Source organism: Cherax quadricarinatus, chromosome 19, assembly GCF_038502225.1.
Source record: "Cherax quadricarinatus isolate ZL_2023a chromosome 19, ASM3850222v1, whole genome shotgun sequence".
In the NCBI taxonomy this organism is placed as follows: domain Eukaryota; kingdom Metazoa; phylum Arthropoda; class Malacostraca; order Decapoda; family Parastacidae; genus Cherax; species Cherax quadricarinatus.
In genome coordinates this window covers 14,792,585-14,815,084 of record NC_091310.1, presented here as the reverse complement: position 1 = coordinate 14,815,084, position 22,500 = coordinate 14,792,585, and the positions used below count along the sequence as shown (strand labels likewise).

The 22,500-nt window shown below is 39.9% G+C and overlaps 1 protein-coding gene across 1 annotated transcript in view; it reads right to left on the bottom strand.

Moving 5' to 3' along the window:
- LOC128688246 (protein amalgam-like) overlaps positions 1 to 22,500 on the bottom strand; it is a 696,845-nt gene that overhangs the window by 27,444 nt on the left and 646,901 nt on the right. Inside the window, exon 4 of the mRNA XM_070086552.1 lies at positions 12,760 to 13,050. Within this exon, the coding sequence (XP_069942653.1) occupies positions 12,760 to 13,050 (291 nt within the window). The remainder of the gene's footprint in view (positions 1 to 12,759; positions 13,051 to 22,500) is intronic.

Sequence of the window (22,500 nt, the reverse complement as noted above, 5' to 3'; positions counted from 1 at the left end):
TATATATATATATATATATATATATATTTTTATTTATTTTATTATCACACCGGCCGATTCCCACCAAGGCAGGGTGGCTCGAAAAAGAAAAACTTTCACCATCATTCACTCCATCACTGTCTTGCCAGAAGGGTGCTTTACACTACAGTTTTTAAACTGCAACATTAACACCCCTCCTTCAGAGTGCAGGCACTGTACTTCCCATCTCCAGGACTCAAGTCCGGCCTGCCGGTTTCCCTGAATCCCTTCATAAATGTTACTTTGCTCACACTCCAACAGCACGTCAAGTATTAAAAACCATTTGTCTCCATTCACTCCTATCAAACACGCTCACGCATGCCTGCTGGAAGTCCAAGCCCCTCGCACACAAAACCTCCTTTACCCCCTCCCTCCAACCCTTCCTAGGCCGACCCCTACCCCGCCTTCCTTCCACTACAGACTGATACACTCTTGAAGTCATTCTGTTTCGCTCCATTCTCTCTACATGTCCGAACCACCTCAACAACCCTTCCTCAGCCCTCTGGACAACAGTTTTGGTAATCCCGCACCTCCTCCTAACTTCCAAACTACGAATTCTCTGCATTATATTCACACCACACATTGCCCTCAGACATGACATCTCCACTGCCTCCAGCCTTCTCCTCGCTGCAACATTCATCACCCACGCTTCACACCCATATAAGAGCGTTGGTAAAACTATACTCTCATACATTCCCCTCTTTGCCTCCAAGGACAAAGTTCTTTGTCTCCACAGACTCCTAAGTGCACCACTCACTCTTTTTCCCTCATCAATTCTATGATTCACCTCATCTTTCATAGACCCATCCGCTGACACGTCCACTCCCAAATATCTGAATACGTTCACCTCCTCCATACTCTCTCCCTCCAATCTGATATTCAATCTTTCATCACCTAATCTTTTTGTTATCCTCATAACCTTACTCTTTCCTGTATTCACCTTTAATTTTCTTCTTTTGCACACCCTACCAAATTCATCCACCAATCTCTGCAACTTCTCTTCAGAATCTCCCAAGAGCACAGTGTCATCAGCAAAGAGCAGCTGTGACAACTCCCACTTTGTGTGTGATTCTTTATCTTTTAACTCCACGCCTCTTGCCAAGACCCTCGCATTTACTTCTCTTACAACCCCATCTATAAATATATTAAACAACCACGGTGACATCACACATCCTTGTCTAAGGCCTACTTTTACTGGGAAAAAATTTCCCTCTTTCCTACATACTCTAACTTGAGCCTCACTATCCTCGTAAAAACTCTTCACTGCTTTCAGTAACCTACCTCCTACACCATACACTTGCAACATCTGCCACATTGCCCCCCTATCCACCCTGTCATACGCCTTTTCCAAATCCATAAATGCCACAAAGACCTCTTTAGCCTTATCTAAATACTGTTCACTTATATGTTTCACTGTAAACACCTGGTCCACACACCCCCTACCTTTCCTAAAGCCTCCTTGTTCATCTGCTATCCTATTCTCCGTCTTACTCTTAATTCTTTCAATTATAACTCTACCATACACTTTACCAGGTACACTCAACAGACTTATCCCCCTATAATTTTTGCACTCTCTTTTATCCCCTTTGCCTTTATACAAAGGAACTATGCATGCTCTCTGCCAATCCCTAGGTACCTTACCCTCTTCCATACATTTATTAAATAATTGCACCAACCACTCCAAAACTATATCCCCACCTGCTTTTAACATTTCTATCTTTATCCCATCAATCCCGGCTGCCTTACCCCCTTTCATTTTACCTACTGCCTCACGAACTTCCCCCACACTCACAACTGGCTCTTCCTCACTCCTACAAGATGTTATTCCTCCTTGCCCTATACACGAAATCACAGCTTCCCTATCTTCATCAACATTTAACAATTCCTCAAAATATTCCTTCCATCTTCCCAATACCTCTAACTCTCCATTTAATAACTCTCCTCTCCTATTTTTAACTGACAAATCCATTTGTTCTCTAGGCTTTCTTAACTTGTTAATCTCACTCCAAAACTTTTTCTTATTTTCAACAAAATTTGTTGATAACATCTCACCCACTCTCTCATTTGCTCTCTTTTTACATTGCTTCACCACTCTCTTAACTTCTCTCTTTTTCTCCATATACTCTTCCCTCCTTGCATCACTTCTACTTTGTAAAAACTTCTCATATGCTAACTTTTTCTCCCTTACTACTCTCTTTACATCATCATTCCACCAATCGCTCCTCTTCCCTCCTGCACCCACTTTCCTGTAACCACAAACTTCTGCTGAACACTCTAACACTACATTTTTAAACCTACCCCATACCTCTTCGACCCCATTGCCTATGCTCTCATTAGCCCATCTATCCTCCAATAGCTGTTTATATCTTACCCTAACTGCCTCCTCTTTTAGTTTATAAACCTTCACCTCTCTCTTCCCTGATGCTTCTATTCTCCTTGTATCCCATCTACCTTTTACTCTCAGTGTAGCTACAACTAGAAAGTGATCTGATATATCTGTGGCCCCTCTATAAACATGTACATCCTGAAGTCTACTCAACAGTCTTTTATCTACCAATACATAATCCAACAAACTACTGTCATTTCGCCCTACATCATATCGTGTATACTTATTTATCCTCTTTTTCTTAAAATATGTATTACCTATAACTAAACCCCTTTCTATACAAAGTTCAATCAAAGGGCTCCCATTATCATTTACACCTGGCACCCCAAACTTACCTACCACACCCTCTCTAAAAGTTTCTCCTACTTTAGCATTCAAGTCCCCTACCACAATTACTCTCTCACTTGGTTCAAAGGCTCCTATACATTCACTTAACATCTCCCAAAATCTCTCTCTCTCCTCTGCATTCCTCTCTTCTCCAGGTGCATACACACTTATTATGACCCACTTCTCGCATCCAACCTTTACTTTAATCCACATAATTCTTGAATTTACACATTCATATTCTCTTTTCTCCTTCCATAACTGATCATTTAACATTACTGCTACCCCTTCCTTTGCTCTAACTCTCTCAGATACTCCAGATTTAATTCCATTTATTTCCCCCCACTGAAACTCTCCTACCCCCTTCAGCTTTGTTTCGCTTAGGGCCAGGACATCCAACTTCTTTTCATTCATAACATCAGCAATCATCTGTTTCTTGTCATCCGCACTACATCCACGCACATTTAAGCAACCCAGTTTTATAAAGTTTTTCTTCTTCTCTTTTTTAGTAATTGTATACAGGAGAAGGGGTTACTAGCCCATTGCTCCCGGCATTTTAGTCGCCTCATACGACACGCATGGCTTACGGAGGAAAGATTCTTTTCCACTTCCCCATGGACAATAGAAGAAATAAAAAAGAACAAGAGCTATTTAGAAAAAGGAGAAAAACCTAGATGTATGTATATATATATATGCATGTGCGTGTCTGTGAAGTGTGACCAAAGTGTAAGTAGGAGTAGCAAGATATCCCTGTTATCTTAGCGTGTTTATATATATATATATAGATATATATAATCGTGCTGAATAGGTAAAATTGCAATTTTGGCTTAAATAGCAACGCTCGTCTTGCTGAATAAGGTAAGCGAAAATTTGTGAATGTAATAATTTGGCAAAAATCATTCTGAACCTAACGAAAAAAAATATTCATTGTTCTTGATTATTAAGTTTTTGAAAAAGTATTTAAAATATATTTAGTTGCATTAGGGTAAATTAAATTGTGCTTGTTATAATAAGGTTAGGTAAATTTTGTAAGGTTCGTCTGGTACAAAATTGCTAATTTTTACATAACAGAAATGACAAAAATATATCTAAGCGTATAAGATCAAATTTTAGAAAGGATTTCATTTTAAATTAGTTAGTCCTAACTCACCACTTTTATTTATTTGGCAAATATATATATATATATATATATATATATATATATATATATATATATATATATATATATATATATATATATATATATATATATATATATTTATATATATGGACCGGGGAAAAACTTGAGTTTTCCCATAGGTACGTTTATTGTCTTCTCTGAGGATGAGGGTCCCCACTCCAGCTATAGAGGTGGTACCTCCCTATATATCTAATATATATATATATATATATATATATATATATATATATATATATATATATATATATATATAGATATATATATATATATATATATAATGTTGCAGTTTAAAGACTGAAGTGTAAAGCACCCTTCTGGCAAGACAGTGATGGAGTGAGTGATGGTGAAAGTTTTTCTTTTTCGGGCCACCCTGCCTTGGTGGGAATCGGCCAGTGTGATAAAAAAAAAAAAAAAAAAGAAAAAAAAAAAAAAATATGTATATATATGTATGTATATATATATGTATGTATATATATATGTATGTATATATATATATATATATATATATATATATATTATAACACTGCGACTATCCGAGGAATCGAACCCATGTAGTTTTGGCTCACCCCATGGTGAGCGAAAGTCGCATATGATGCTCTAACCCACGGGACCACGAAATCCTACAAGAATGACACACATCAGAGCTAGGTGTTTCACCGTCATCCGAGGACATAAGTTGGTGTTTGTGCCTTTGAGCTAATTCCATTCTACTCCCCGTTTGGTGTACTAGCCTCGCGAGCAGAACGAGTGGATAAATAAATAAATATATATATATATATATATATATATATATATATATATATATATATATATATATATATATATATATATATATATATATATATATATATATATAATCATCAGTTCCCATACTCTTGCAAGTCATGTATACAATATGCACAAGATAAGTCTTAATAATCACCTGTTAATGAATGAACATAAGAGTAAACCGTTTGGGATCATTTTGTCCGTAAGACTTAAAATAAGTATATTGAACTTTTATTTCTGTGTTTTGGACATTGTGATGGTGATTGCATATAATATATGCCATGTTATGACCAACACAGAGCCATATTCCCACATCGTTTTGTCATGAGATAAATAATATAAAAATTCCAGGTCACGACACTGCGCAAAAAATGCGCCACAATACTCATCTCCCAATACCCTCTCCTTTGAAGTTCGGTAATCACTTCCTAATGATGCTTCCTGCTACAGACCATGTCTACGTACACACAAGACGCCCAGCTTTGTATGTAGATAGTGTAAAACACCACTGTGTATGGAGCAGTGCTTCATCGACTACTACTGACTGCGGCTGTGTACGTATATTACAACAGTAGTAATGCAAAGTATTGGGTATTGTGTGTGTGTGTTTACGCAGTTGTGTACACATGTTGCAAACAATGCGTTGATGACACAGTGTAGGTATTGTCTGCGTGTGTGTGTATTGTACACAATGGATGGCCATATGCACATTGTGATGACATGAGCATCATGGGACACAACAGTTACTGGAAAATGTAAAAAAAAAGAACTCCAGAAAAAAGTGCAAAAGAATTATGAATAACATCATCCGTAGCCAGCCGGCAATCACTGATGTAGCCATCAGTGGGTCGGCGACCTTCAACTTCACACCTTCATATTTCCGCAAGCACTGACTGGAAAAATATTTTCTTTATCTTATTACCTCCTGAAAAAAGCGTACTCTTTTTTTTTTATAATAATTTCGACCTTGATGGAGCTTTAATTGTAGCCGCCCTTGAAATTAAAAAGGTTAAAAAGGCACCTTCCGCTGTACATTGTGAGAAATTAATGTGAACCTAATTAGTTCTGTTTCATTTCATTTCTCCATATAAAATCTCATTTTATTAACGAACTGCTAATGGTAGCATATTTATTATTTAGACATCTTTCATGTTTTAAATTACCCCACTTACGATATAAATAATACTATCCCATTTATGTCCGTCCATCCAATTAACCCATTCGGGAGAGTCATGAATACAGCGAAGTTTGGCAGCAATATATACACATGCCGCAAAATATGGGCTAGAATCAGTCACAAGTGACGCATTCGGTTGACTCTTGAAACGTGCAATATTAAGCCTAAAGAAATGGCACTAAGTGATAACTCGGTAATGAAAATTCAAGTAAATCTAGTGTGATTGCATATGAGATAAGGTTTTTCTGTCTGAAAATGTCAGTAATACAATTTCTATAATAAAAAAAATAGTAGTAGCGATCCGTCTTGAGTATACCGTGCACATTCTGAACCAAACGAGATAATGGATAAACATTTATTATACAACAAATTATGTGCTATGGCATTCCATAAGAAGCCGCTGAGAGTGAATAACTGAGAAGCGGCTGAGGTGTGAATAACTGAGAAACGGCTGAAGAGTGAATAACTGAAACATCCAAATAAAATATAAACAGTAATAAAGGAGATACAAGCATGGTGGTTAACATGTATGGCCAAAAGAAGATGCCCATAATGGAGTCAAATTAATAAAAATGTGTATAAATTAGGGAGTGCTGTTTAGCATGTACTGGTTTTTAATACAGTACATGAGGAAAGTGAACCACAAAATAGTCTCATCAAAGGAAATTCTTGAAGTGCCTCTAATAAACGGCAATTATCAGGTTTATTTAGGTATTCTCGATGGGTTAGCTTTAAGTAGTTTTTTCAGTTATTTTATTTTCGTTGAGAAATTAGACACATGTGCAACTCTTGGGTATCTTTATTAAGGAAACGTTTCGCCACACAGTGGCTTCATCAGTCCATACAAAGGAGAAACGTGAAGAACAGGAGGAGAATGAGGTAATCAGTCCATCAATCTTGAATAGAATACAGCATATCTGCGAAGAAGTAAGAACATAAGAACATAAGAAAGGAGGATCACTGCAGCAGGCCTCTTGGCCCATTCTAGGCAGGTCCTTTACAATCCATCCCACTAACAAAACATTTGCCCAACCCAATTTTCAATGCTACCCAAGAAATAAGGTCTGATAACTCTATCCACTCATTTGCAAGCTCCACTCAAATCCAACCCCTCCTACTCATATATTTATCCAACCTAAATTTGAAGCTACCTAAAGTCCTAGCCTCAGTAACCCAACTAGGTAGACTGTTCCACTCATCAACTACCCTATTTCCAAACCAATACTTTCCTATGTCCTTTCTAAATCTAAACTTGTCTAATTTAAATCCATTCACTTGTTCAGTCCATCACTCTTCTACAAGAGTGATGGACTGAACACATCGATTCCAGGTTGAGGGACTGATTACCTCAAACTTCTCCTCTCCTTACCCATTTCTACTTTGTATTGGACTGATGAAGCCACTGTGTGGCGAAACGTTTCTTCACTAAAGATTCCCATGTGTTGCATAAGTGTCTCAGTTCTTCAACTTGTCGGTTTTCAAAACCATTCATCACATCTGTCAGACACTGCAACGTCATGGAATCTCGGTACAAAGTGAAGTACTTCAACGCTTGCCCAACCTTTGGACGACGACCTACTTACACAAGTGGCAGGTCCCACTGTGATCCCGCCTCCTCCTGCTTCGACTCGTCTGACTGCAGTTTATAAGCCACCTCTCTGGCCCTATGCTGCACTTCCTACAAGAGTGATGGACTGAACACATCGATTCCAGGTTGAGGGACTGATTATCTCAAACTTCTCCTCTCCTTACCCATTTCTACTTTGTATTGGACTGATGAAGCCGCTGTGTGGCGAAACGTTTCTTCAATAAAGATTCCCATGTGTTGCATAAGTGTCTCAATTCTTCAACTTGTCGGTTTTCAAAACAATTCATCACGTCACACAGCCTTCCCACCACCACTACCAGCACTCAACGTAACACAGCATTCCACCAACACCTATGTCACACAGGCTTCCAACAACTAACACCACCACCACCCGAGGTTACACCTACTTCCACTACCAGCACTGGGCATTCGAAGGTACACTACGATCTCAGGTCACACGTACGTCCACTACGTTCTCAGGTCACACATACGTCCACTCCCACTCCAGGTCACAACGTTCATCGCAGGTCACACCATCTTCAACTACCACCCCAGGTTAGAAAGTTCAGGACAGCTATAGACATGATTAGGAAGAAGGGGGGGGGGCGCCCTGTTATATGTGGCATTTTGCCAAGAAGAGGTGTTGGTAATGAATGGTTGTCCAGAGCAACTGGTATTAATTGTTGGCTGGATAAACACTGTAAGGATAATGCAGTACCATTCATTGACAACTGGGACAACTTCTATGGCCTAAATGACATGTATGCCATGGATGGGGTTCACTTATCCAGGGCAGGTGTGGGTTTTCTTGCTAACTCAGTTGAGGGGGTTGTTAGGACTTTAAACTAGGATTAGTTAGAGGTATGGGTTTAGAAATGATTAATAATGAGTATGGATATATTGACTTATGCTCTGATATTAAGAATCTTAATAGTAACTGTCATGGAATAACTCTGGGTAATGATAATTTCAGAAATTGTGTAAAAAAAAAATGAATAGGAAAAATGTGCAGAAGAAAAAACATATGATGGTATTTTATGCTAACAGTCGAAGTGCAAGAAATAAAATTAATGAACTACGTTTGGTAGCATGTGCTGGGAACTTTGATATCATTGCATTAACTGAAACGTGGTATGATTTAAAGAGTCGGGATATGACTGCTGAGTGTAATATTCAGGGATTTAAGTTGTTCAATGTGGATAGATGTAATGGGAAGGGGGGAGGAGTTGCATTGTATGTTCGAGAAAATATTAATTGTTGCATTAAAACAGGTATAAAAATAGATGGAGCAGTAACAGAGTCTGTTTGGGTAGAGTTCGAGGAGGGTCAAGAAAAACTAATTCTGGGTGTGATATACAGACCTCCAGGCTTGGATCACGATAGAGGGAGACTTCTTTGGGACGAAATTGTTAGGGCTTCTGGACACAGTAACATAGCCATAGTAGGGGACTTTAACTTTAGTCAAATTGACTGGAATTCTTTGACAGGTAATCTAGAGTCCAGTGACTTTATGGAAACAGTTCAGGACTGTTTTCTGAAACAGAGTGTAACTGAGCCTACCAGGGGTAATAATTTGCTAGACCTAGTCTTGTCAAATAAGGAAACACTCGTGAATAATCTGGAGATCACTGAAGAGCTTGGCGCAAGTGATCACAAATCCATCACTTTTAGCATTAATTGGGAATGCAAGAATAATGATAATACAGTAAAAATCCCCGATTTTCGTTCTGCCGATTATAATGGACTTAGGGAACATCTGTCTAATCTTGATTGGGGTTATCTAGCTAATGATTTTATTGACAACAATCATACTTATGAATATGAAGGGATCTGCTTTTATGATTGTTTTCTTAATAATGTACACAGTGCCCAGAGTATATACATTCCCCAGAGAGAATTTAGGTCTAATAATAACGATCCCAAATGGGTTAACAGGAGGCTAAAGCATCTATTAGGGGAGAAAAGGGGAATTTATAGGCGCATCAGAAGAGGAGAGGTTAACCTTACTGACCAATATGTTCAGCTTAAAAGAGAAGTAAAAAGGGCGATTAGAAAGGCTAAACGTGACTATGAAATTAGAGTTGCTAATGAATCAAAGACTAATCCAAAGGGGTTCTTTCAAGTGTATAGGACGAAGGTGAAGGAAAAAGTAGGACCTCTGAAATCTGGGAATGGACAGCTGACGGATAATGAACTGGAAATGTGTTCCTTATTTAATGACTATTTTTTGTCAGTTTTTACACAGGAAGATGTAAATGAGATTCCAGTAATTAACAATTATTTAGTTCCTGATGAATTTAAGTTAACTAATATTACTGTCACGAGGGACATGGTTATTAAACAGATAGACAAACTGAAACAAAATAAGTCCCCGGGACCCGATGAGTTGTTTTCAAGGGTACTTAAGGAATGCAAGATGGAGCTTAGTCAGCCATTAACGAGTGTATTCAATGCGTCCATCCTTACCAGTGTTGTGCCAGAGTTGTGGAAGATGGCTAATGTGGTTCCTATATTCAAATCAGGGGATAAGTCCACTCCTTCAAATTACCGTCCAATAAGCCTGACATCTATAGTGGGCAAGTTATTAGAATCAATTATATCTGACATTATCAGAAGTCACCTTGAAGAGCATAAATTGATAAATGAATCTCAGCATGGATTCACGAGAGGTCGTTCCTGCCTGACAAACTTACTGACGTTCTTCAATAGAACATTTGAGGCAGTTGACAGTGATAAGGAATATGATATTGTTTATTTAGATTTTAGTAAGGCCTTCGACAGAGTACCTCACAAGAGACTCTTAAGAAAAGTGGCAGCTCATGGTATAGGAGGTAAAGTTCTAGCATGGATTGAGGCATGGCTTACCAATAGAAAGCAGAGAGTTACCATTAATGGAGTGAAATCTGAATGGGGATAAGTCACTAGTGGCGTTCCACAGGGATCAGTTTTGGGCCCTCTCCTGTTCATAATTTACATTAATGACCTTGATGAAGGGATTACTAGTGACATGAGTAAGTTTGCTGATGATACAAAGATAGGCCGTATAATTCACTCTGAGGGGGATATCAATGAACTCCAGGACGATTTGAACAAATTAATGTCTTGGTCTGAAAAATGGCAGATGAAGTTTAATGTGGATAAGTGTAAGGTACTTGCCCTTGGTAATGAAAATAACCCTCGAAGCTATAATCTAGGTGAAGTAGAGCTTGGTCATACAGAATGTGAAAAAGACTTGGGAGTCATGGTGAGCAGAAATCTGAAGCCGAGACAGCAGTGCCTTAGTGTGCGCAACAAGGCCAACAGATTACTTGGATTTATCTCAAGAAGTATAAGTAACAGAAGTCCAAAAGTTATTTTACAGCTCTATACATCACTAGTGAGGCCTCATTTAGATTATGCTGCTCAGTTTTGGTCCCCTTACTACAGGATGGACATAGACTCATTAGAGAACATACAGAGAAGAATGACTAAAATGATTTACTGTGTAAGGAACCTCCCGTATGAAGATAGACTTAAAGCCTTAAATCTCCACTCTCTGGAGAGGCGTAGAATGAGGGAAGATATCATTGAGGTGTATAAGTGGATGACGGGCATAAACAAGGGAGACATTAATAAAGTACTGAGGGTGTCGAACAAGGTAAGAACCAGGAATAATGGATTTAAGTTGGATAAATTTAGATTTAGAAAGGACATAGGTAAGTACTGGTTTTCTAACAGAGTTGTGGATGCGTGGAACAGTCTTCCCAGTGGGGTGATAGAGGCTGGGACCTTGGGTGGCTTTAAGAAGAGACTGGACAAATATATGAGTGGGAGGGGCTGGGTTTGATTGGTGTCAAGGGGTACGGGAGTTATTTCTTGAGTTGCTTTAGGTAGATGTCGTTTTGATAAGGATCTGCCTCGTATGGGCCAGTAGGCCTTCTGCAGTGTTCCTACATTCTTATGTTCTTCTTATTACCCCAGATCACACATACTTTCTGTACCACCCCAGGTCACACTAACTTTCACTACCACCAAGGTTACACTACCGCTCCCATCCCAGGTCACACCAACTTTCTCTCCCACTCCAACTCACACCAACTGCCACTACTGCCTTAGGTCACTCAAACATCTACCACTCAGGTCACATCACTTTCCACTGCCACTAAGGTCATTAAATTCCACTACCAGGTCACACCAATTTCCACTAAAATCCCAGACCATACCAATTTCCACTACCACCTCGCGTCACACTACCACTCTCCTCCTAGGTCACGCCAAATCCCACTAGCACCCCAGGTCACACCAACCTCCACTCCCACCCCAGGTCACACTAACTGCCACTACCAGCCCAGGGCACATCATCTCCCACTACCACCCAGGTTACACAAACTTCCAAGGTCACCCCAGATCACACCAACTTCTATCACCCCATGTAATGTTAATCTCCAGGGTTTGTTACCTGGACCTCAGCAATGAGACTGGCTACTCTCACCGCTGGGCAACGGCGACCAGTGCTTCTATCACCCCAGGTCACACAAACTTCCACTTTCACCCAGGTAACACCAACTTCAACTACTCCAGGTCACATTATCTTCCACTACCCCAGGACACCACCTTCTACTACTGCCCCAGGTAGTAGTGGAAGGCGGTGTGATCTGGGGTGACCTCTGAAGCTAGTGTGACCCAGACCCAGACCTAAACTTTCACTACCTCCTGAGATAACACTAGCTTCAATTACCACCCAGGTCACACCCACTCCCACTACCTCCCAGGTCACTTCAACTTCCACTATCACCCAGGTCACACCAGCTTTCACTTCCACACAGGTCACACAAACTTTCGCTAATACCCAGGTCACAACACCTTCCACTACCAAGTCACCAACTTCCAATGCCACCCAGATCCCAACACCTTCCACTACCACCCAGATCACAACACCTTCCACTACCACCCCGAGTCACACCAAATTCCTCTACTTCCTAGGTCATGTGAACTTCCAGTACAACACAGGTCACACCAACTTCCAGTACAACACAGGTCACACCAAATTCGGGAGATCACACTAACACTACCCAGGTCTCACCAACTTCCAATACCACACGTCACACCAAGTCCCATTATTACCCAGGTCACAGTTTCAACTACCATCCCAGGTCACACCAACTTTGATCCGAGGAAGAGAAAGGTAGCTCTAGTTCATGGGATGACCAGTATCCATTCACCCCTCCTTGATGAATGAAAACGCCTGCGTTTGCCCCCTAACTATGGGTGTTAAACTTGTCCTTTCCCTATACCTAAGTGTTAACCTTGCCCTTTCTCTATACCTAACTGGTCCGTACCGTTCAGGATGTAGACGCTGACGGATGCTGGCTCTGCGTTAGCTGGGGCACACGTGTAGTTGCCTGAGTCAGCAGTGGTGGCCCTGGTGACGACCAGTCTGGAGGTGCGAGAGTGTTTGTCTGTCACGACGCTGATGCCGCCCCGTGAGCTGTAGTTGATGAGGGTGGTGCCTCGGTACCAATAGATGTACTGCGGAGGCTCCGGACTACCCGTCACCGAGCACGTCAGGTTGATATTGCTGCCACTCACCATGTGGATCTCTCGAGGCCCCGCCACGTGCGCCTCCGCTTCTGCCGAAAGCAAATTCGTTATTACCTGAAGACAGTACTGTGAAGGCACAGCTTGTTTTTGTTACAAAAATAAATATAATAAAAACAGCTCTGCTCTAGGTTGGGCGACACTGTCTTCTAACTGCTATTACAGGTGCTTATATCATGGTGTTGCCCTGCCCAGTGGTGGAATTAGGGGCAGAACACAGGGATAGAGACGGGACGGCCCTGGGGCCAAGCTAGGGCCAAGAATGCCCAGGAGCGAGATGCGTCAGGGCCCATGAGCTCTAATGCATCTCCCGGCTGACAAATACGGAAGGCCCGGGGCAAAACTTTACTTATGGGCTCACCCACTAAAATGGTAAGAAATACAGCCTACTCACATTTTTTTTAAATTTATTTGAAGTCCTATTTTTATTTAACTTTCATATTTTCGTTAAAAAGAAAAAAAACTGAATTATGAAGCATGATAAATGCAAACAAAATATTATTAAGTAATAAAACGAAGCAAAATTTATATAAATTGCCGTTTAAAACAATTTTTCGTTGTTTTCACTTTTGCTGAGTTGTTAGTGATGTCATGAAATATTAACCGAGTACTGTAACTCCATAACCCATCCTCTCAACTTTAATGTCAATATCCCACAAACAGTTTGCAGAAGATTTCTGGAATTTTTGCAGTTTAATTTAGATAAGGTTTGGTTATGTTATATTCTTTCAATAAAAATTACCCAGTTATAAAATGGCCCAAGACCACTAAGTGTATAATAACGACGATAAAATATTTTTTTTAACGCCTGAACAGAAAATTGAGACTCACCGTTCGCTTGAAAAATCCAAGTCAGATGTCAACTGTTTTTAAAACTCATTAAAGAATCACCTGTTTAACTATTTTATCAACTGTGAAACAGTGTCTTTTAGTAAGAGGAGTGGCTGCAAGCCGCACAAGAGTTGTCGGCTCATGGAGTTTAATTAGTATCTAAAAATATTCCGTTTTGAGCAAGAACGCTGTGCATTTGCAGTCATCACTGGAATTGTCAGAATTGCTGCAAAATTCGCCGAGACTAATTCTGTAACAGCAACGAATGAGCAAGTTTCCGTAAAGTAGAAACTTTGTTGGTTACATCCTTCAACGAAGGTACTTGGATGCCAGTGAACGACTGTTGATCCTAAGAAGTGGACCAAACCTCTATTTCCATGCACCGTATCTGAATGCATTCCTTCTCTTACTCAGATATAATTTATGTCCCCTACGAGCATAGCGCTTACCAAAGAAGTAATACCTAGATACACATTAGTCGCTGCGCGATCCGAGAAAGATCTCTTGATATTACATTTTGTATGTACATGTATATATATTTTTTTCCAACACATCGGCCATCTCCCACCGAGGCAAGGTGACCCAAAAAAAAGAAACATTTTTACCATCAGTGAACACTTTCACCATCATTCACACATAATCACTGTCTTTGCAGAAGTGCCCAGGACTCAAGTCCGGCTCCAGGGCTCAAGTCCGGCTCCAGGGCTCAAGTTCTGCTAATGGTTTCCCTGAATCCCTTCACAAAATATCACCCTGCTCTCACTCCAACAGCTCGTCAGGTCCCAAATACCATTCGTCTCCATTGACTCCTATCTAACACACACATGTCTGTTGCATGTCCAGGCTCTTTGCACACAAAACCTCTTTTACCCCCTCTCTCCATCTTTTTTTTAGGACGACCCCTACCCTTCCTCCCCTCCACTACAGATTTATACAGCCTCCAAGTCATCCTATTTTGCTTCATCCTCTCTAAATGACCTAACCACCTCACTTTAACCCCTTTAGCCCTCTGAATAACATTTTTTTTTAATTCCATACCTCCTAATTTTCACACTATGAATTCTCTGCATAATATTTACACGATATCTCCACTGCCTCCAGCCACCTTCTCACTGCAGCATTCACATTCCATGCTTCAAACCAATATAAGAGTGTTGGTACCACTATACTTTCGTACATTCCTTTCTTTACATCCATGAATAACTTTTTTTGTCTCCACACATACCTCAATGCATCACTCACCTTTTTTTCCTTCATCAGTTCTATGGTTAACCTTGTCCTTCATAAAACCATCTGCTGAAAAATCTACTCCCAAATATCTGAACACATTCACTTCTTCCATACACGCTCCCTTCAACGTGATATCCAGTTTTTCTTTACCTAATTTGTTTGATACCTTCATCACCTTACTCTTCTCTATGTTCAATTTCAACTTTCTTCCTTTACACACCCTCCCAAACTCTTCCACTAACCTTTGCAACTTCTCTTTAAAATCTTCCAAAAGCACAGTATCAGCAGCAAAAAGTAACTGTCAACTCCCTTTTTGTATATGTTTCCCCATAATTTAATCCCACCCCTTTTCCCAACACTCTAGCATTTACTTCTTTTACAACTCCATCTATAAATAAGATAAACAACCATGGTGACAATACACTTCCCTGTCTAATGCCTACTTTTACTGGAAAGTAATCTCCCTCTTTTTTACACACCCTAACCTGAACCTCACTATCCCCATAAAAAGCCTTAATAGCATTCAGTAACTTATATCCTATTCCTTACGCCTGCAACATCTGCCACAATGCTCCCTTATCCACCCTATCACATGCCTTTTCTAAATCCATAAATGCAATGAAAACTTTCCTACCTTTATCTAAATATTGTTCACTTATATGCTTTAATGTTCTGTCTTAGCTCTGATTCTTTCAGTAATAACCCTACCATACACTTTTCCTGGGATACTCAGTAAACTTATTCCCCTATAATTTTTGCAATCTCCTGTGTTCCCCTTTCCCTTATATACATGCTTTCTGCCAATCCCTAGGTACCTTCCCTTCTTTCATACACTTATTAATAAAAACACCAAAACTATATCCCCCCCTTGCTTGTAGCAGTGCTGTCATGATCCTATCTGTTCTAGCTGCTTTACCCCCTTTCATTCTATCTATTGCCTCACGCACCTTCCCCACACTCTCATCCGGCTCTTCGTCACTCCTAAATGATGTTATACCTCCCTGGCCAGTGCAAGAAATTTCTGCCTCCCTCTCTTCATCAACATTTAACAGTTCCTCAAAATATTTTTGCCATTTTCCCAATTCCTTCAACTCTTCATCTACTACCTCCTCTACTCTGTTTTTACTGTGAAATCCATTTCGTTCCTTTGGTTTTCTTAACCTTTTTATCTCAAACCAAAACTTTTTCTTATTCTCAGTAAAATGACAGTGTCTCACCCACTCTATCATTTGCTCTCGTTTTGCACTCCCTCACCACTCTCTTTTACACTCCATATGGTCCACCTATCTTGTATCACTTTTGTTTTTTAAAAACCTAATAACGACCTTTTTCTCTTTTATCACACCCTTTACCTCATCATTCCACAAGTCACTCCTCTTTCCTCCTACACCCATCCTCCTATAACCACAAACTTCTGATCCATATTCCAAATCTGTTTTTTTTTAAACTATCCCTTCACTACCTATACTCTCATTAGTACATGTGCACTCATACCTAAGAGAACCCCCATGCCTACTTCCTTACTACAGATGTTATATCGCTCAGGCTGCCGTCTGTATTGCCGAACTAGAGTACCTGTAGCATTAAGATACCTCTATGCAGTAGTAGCAGAGAGTGTTATACCGACGTTCACAGCAGACCTAACATATTAAATATCGACCTACGCGACGGACTTAACAAGATGTTATATATTATATCAACGTTCATGACGGGCATACCATGATGTTCAGTTTGCAGACTCTGGTCGAACATAACCGAAACATCACGAAACCTCCTGGAATAAGGAGGAATCCTGCACTTTTGTATAACATAGTTGTTTAAGGCTGTGCACAATAGACTCCACTAAATAACTATCGGTTCTTACAGTCAGTAATTTGAGTTATATATGGCATTTCTATCACTTTTCAACAGGGAGGAATCAGATATATATCTTTCCGTGATGGAACTGCTGGGTACAATTATCTGGGCGGCAGCCCATCCCAGTGGCAGACTGCAAGAGGTGACATGGTTAAAGATCGCATTCGACACCTGGCCTGGTGTTGGGATAAGCTGGTTTCCAAAAGTTTACCTGTTTGACCAATGTATGAGAGTGGGCAAAGGGTGCATGGGACCTTGTAGACACCACCCAAATTATTAGGTGGTGTGTTTTTAATCAGTCTGTTTCACTGTCCCAATTTTTTTGAAAGTCAGATTTATATTGCGTTTTTTAGTGTCTCATGCAGGCAGACCAAATTGTCATAGTATGGCATGACCATTACATTTTTCCTGTCAGGCGTTTCCTTAGGTTCAGTCCTGTAGAAAGTCTTCCTCGCTGACAGCAAGGCCTTCTCAACGAAATCCCTGGGATATCTCAGTTTTGTGGCTAGGAAGACTTTCTACAGGACTGAACCTAAGGAAACGCCTGACAGGAAAAATGTATTGGTTTTGCCATACTATGACAATTTGGTCTGCCTGCGTGAGGCACTAAAAAACTTAATATAAATCTGACTTTCAAAAACACTGTATTCCCTGGAATGTAGGCGAGAAAGATACATGATAATATACATTTGGAATATCCGAGAGGGACTAGTCCCCAATTTGCACAGGAAAAATCACTTCCTACGAATTCAAAAGACTGGGCAGGAGAGGCAACAATTCCCCATTGAAAAGCAGGGGCACCACGAGTATGTTAAGAGACAACACAGTAAGTTTCAGGGGCCCAAGACTGTTCGACTGTCTCCCAGCATACTTAAGGGAGATTGCCAATATACCCCTGGCTGTCTTCAAGAAGGCACTAGACAGGCACCTAAAGTCAATACCTGATCAGCCGGGCTGTGGTTCGTATGTCGGTCTGTATGCGACTAGCAGTAACAGTCTGGTTGATCAGAACCTGATCCATCAGGAGGCCTGGTCACAGATCGGGCCGCGGAGGTGTTGATCCCCGAAACACTCTCCAAGTATACTCCAGAGGAAAAATTCTGAGGCAAGGCAGAAGAGTAAAACATCGGACCATATTACAGTGGAGTGTGGGTGCAATCCACCACATCCCCTCACTGCCCCTTTCGGGAGAAGGGGAGGGAGGAACCTCAGAAGTTTACAGAAAGCTAGTTACAGAATAATAAGGAATAACGAAAGTTAGCTTTAAAAGACGTATGGTATTAACACCCACCCACTCACCCTTTATGAAACTTTACATTATTATACGAATCAAATATGCTGCATGTCATCCTATAATACCATTCGTCAGAGAATCTTCCAGAAAGTGCCAGCGAAGTAGGTTCTCTACAAAAATCTCTACACATTTGCCTACTCCCCTCATTTTATTAACCTGCTCTTGGAAACTCGCATACACATGTTACTATGCATGTTATCCTAGGAAACACATCCTGGCGGCCTCAGAGCTTGCTCAACCTCACGACGCCTCGTCTTATCTCACTCCAAGAAGAAGTATTTTCCCTACATAAATATTTAATTCTGTACGACAAGCGAATTCACATATGCTACTATGTATATTGCAGTCACCAACTTTCATAACAGTACTCATATACAGGACCTAAACAAACTTACTACTACCAGCTTTCTATTACAGTATATCGTCAAACCGCTACTACTATTACAGTATACCATCAAAAGGGGTACCAGAAATATTGATTCAGAATTAACAGGGCCTTTTCTCACCTCCACCATCTCACGGAAGATGCTATACCCTACTGAAATCCCTGTATACGGAGATAAAGAGGGTGGGATGCGATCTACGATGGATGATACGTGTGGAATTGTCTATCATAGTCTGCCCTCAAAACGAAAACAGAAATTGAAAGCTAACATGGGTGTACTTTCACTTATCTATGGGGATGTTAACGTCCCGGTATTCTCTGTTTTCGGCTACACAGATGATTGGGATCTCAGACGGACAAAACGTGCAAGACAAGAATGATGGTCTAACATCACCAAATCCACAGTGAGCACTCTGGGGAATTTTGCATAGCATCTTTTCTTAAAACTATGCACTACTGACTCAACTAAATAGCTGTCGACTTTGTACATTCCATGACTTGAATTAAATAAGGCATTTCTGTCAGGTTTTATGAGAAAGGGTTCAATTACATACCTTTCCATAATGGAACTATTGGGTACAATGATCTGAGCTGTTGTCGAACCCAGTGGATGATTGCAAGTACTAACTTGAATAAAGATTGCATTCCACTTCTGAGCTGTTCTTCCCAAGTACTGATATTGGGCTAGCCCAATTTCAAATGGTTTGTCTCCCAAACGTATGAAAGAAAGCTTAGTGTACATGGGACCTTGTAAACACTATGTTGGATGGTTCATTCTTAATAAACTTCTGTTGAGTTTGAACAAAATAACTCATTGTCTTTTCTAGATGTTTTAATTATTAAGGGGAACCATGATTTTAAATTTAAAATTAACAGAAAGCCAACAAATAAATGTTTCTCTGTACACCAATATTCCTCACATCAAAATAAAGTTAAGCTGTCTGTATTCTCATCAATGTTTTTGAGAGTTTTACGTACTTGAAGCCCAAAATTCATAGATGAAGAACTCTGGAAAATTTATGAAACAGCTAATGTTTCTGGTGGAAAGACTTCTGATTGGTCGGTTTCTTTGAGGAGTAAAGGCGATGGAGACTTCTCATTGGACGTTGTTGGAGTGACGTCACTAGTTGTTGGTGGTGTTGGAGCTGCTAGCGTAGAGGTGTTAATTAGGTCCTTGGTGAATTTGAGTATTTCTTCCGAAGGTGGAGATGCTGGGAATATGAATGCTGGCATATTATTCAATGCAAATAACTCGTTGATGGTAGAGTTAAATGATCCAGGTACAGCCATGTTCTGCATGTGAGCGTATAATAAACAGTAGTGGATCTTGGTTACGTCACATGTTGGAGGAGTGATGATGGTGGAGGCGGGCTGAGTAGATGCTTGAAGTAATTTAGTAGTGGTAGCTTGTATTTTTGCAATTGCTGCATACGTTGGAGTGTTGCTAGTAGGTTTTTTCTTTGATGCATCTTGTGTTTTCTTCACAATATCCTTTCTTGTAGGACATTTTGCTGCCAGTGTATGGTGGTCGTTACTCTTACAGTTTAAGCACGATGGTTGTGTTGGAGTAGCAGCGGTGCAGGAACTGAAGGTGTGTCCCTCACTACCACATGTAGTGCAGAACTTCTTGTCTTTTACTGGACATGCTTTGGTGGTGTGATGGTATGAATAACAGTTCCAGCAATGTTGGATATACTGATATCTCTCTGCTTCAATGTAGGTAGGACTGATGTAGTAGTAGTAGACAGCAAGACCTTCGTTCAGAGCAGTGGCAGCCATGTTCACGTCGGTAAAGGTGACCTTGAGCATGGACGATGCATTCGGAATTTTTGTAATGCTGTCAACAGTAGCCCAAGTATTTTGCGTCTCGATGGATGTCTTGAGTTCAGCAGGTGTTTGAGACGTCAGAATTTTGTCCAGTTTTTTAAGGAATACTGATTTCCTTGCCCTGAGGGCAGGAGATGACGTAACAGTAAACCCTTGAGCAGTAAGTGTAGTGGTGGCTTCTGTAGTGAGTAGCTTCTCTGCTTCATGATCTAAAATACGCAAGAAAGTTAATTGATAAATCTTTTAAGAGTTTTGGAAAAACTTTTTTACAATAAAAATGTAAACTATAGGTATGTTGGTTCTCCCTTACCATGAAAACTTAGTTGATATGCCTTTTCTACTCAAAAATTTTAATAACAAAGTTGTATTTAAAAATGATACAGTAAAAAAGCTTTTGATAAAAATTCTCCCAGAAATGCTGACAGCTGTGTCTACAAGTTTTTTACGGTCAAACTGGTAAATCTTGAACTAACATTAAAACAACATAAATATAGCATTAGAAGTGGGCAAGATTCTAATGCTCTGTTTATTCATGTGAGAGACTTTAACCATCAAATTCATTTCAAAAAAGCTGAGAAAGTTGCATCTAGTAAGTTTATGGTCGAGAAGAATAAAAAATAATCAAGTCTTATATAAAATAGTTTTGAAAATAATATGATGATGTAGGTAGGTAGTCTAGGATAAGTGAAACACAGCTTATAATCAACCAAAGCATTAACAATTTAACTTGTTTAATGTATCTTAAATTCTTCCCAAATTTAATTATATATGAATCCAATTTGCATAACCCAAAAGCAATATTCATATTTTCAAAACTATTTCAAAATTTTAGTTACAAACAAAAAACCTCGCTTTACGAAAGGTATACAAAATACAAAATATTTCTTTCAACAATGCGTCCTGAGTCTGGTCACTGTAAATCTTCAGCATTTATATTTTCTTTTCTGGGAGGAAAATCACTCTCATTTACTTGTGGCTTGAAGACTATCACCTGATGCAAGACACTCGCTCTGAGGTGTTTCAACCTCAGAGCCAAAAAAAAAAAAAAAAAAAAAAACTGATCTTCATGTCCGCAGGTTTCTTTGAGAAGATATTCAGTACCAGAAAAAGTGCATATATTAATAGCTATTCAGCATTCAGACTTAAAATATGGCTATTAGTTTGTGCTCACTATGTCATAAATAAGGAGGTAGGAATTAAAAGCTGAAATAAGGACGTAAAGTTTGCGAAAATTTATTTACACGCAATGTTTGGTAAGTACACAAGTAAAGAGACGGTGATTCTAACATAATATCTTTTTGCTGGTCAAACCTGCCACCACAGCGTCAGTGACCGGAAGGTACCTGTTCCAGCACATATGCCTATTATCAGAGTTGGGACAAGAAAGTGACAACAAAAGAGAGAAGGACAACACACGACGCTCACACAAGCTTCATGTTCTCTCGTTTTGCCCCCTCTCATCCATGTCTTCGATCCATCAAGGTCTGCGGCACAATTGTCATACCTCCACATAAATATAAAATCTTGTTAGACATGTTCGTGACCGACGACTCCCTCTTTCTTCTCTGTCTCACGACTGCTGTCCTCTGAAGCAAGACAGGAATCTTCTTCTTTCCCATCACTAGCAACCGAGCAGAAGGAAACGGGACAAGCTGGCCCGTCCCATCCTGTCTCACTCTCTCTCTCAACTGCCGTCTCATTCTACCTGACGCAAGCAACTACACTGCAATACCGTCTACCCTTGGTGATAATGTAAAGTCGCCTCTTTTTCCGTCACTAACACATAACTTCAGCTTACACATTTCATAATTTCACAGCACAGCTTTGGACATGGAAAGTCATCGGCATCGCATAACTACACAGTTGATAAGTTTAATTTATAAAATATATATAACAGTAGCAATTAACACGCTTTCAATAGGAAAAAAATAATTGTTAAATGTTTTCCTTGGCTTTCCTTGGTTAAAGTGTTTTGTATGACCCCATGCAGGCATATTCCCTTGTCTACCCGCCTAAAGCAGCTGTGAATATCGGTGATGTTTAGTGTGTATATTTTTA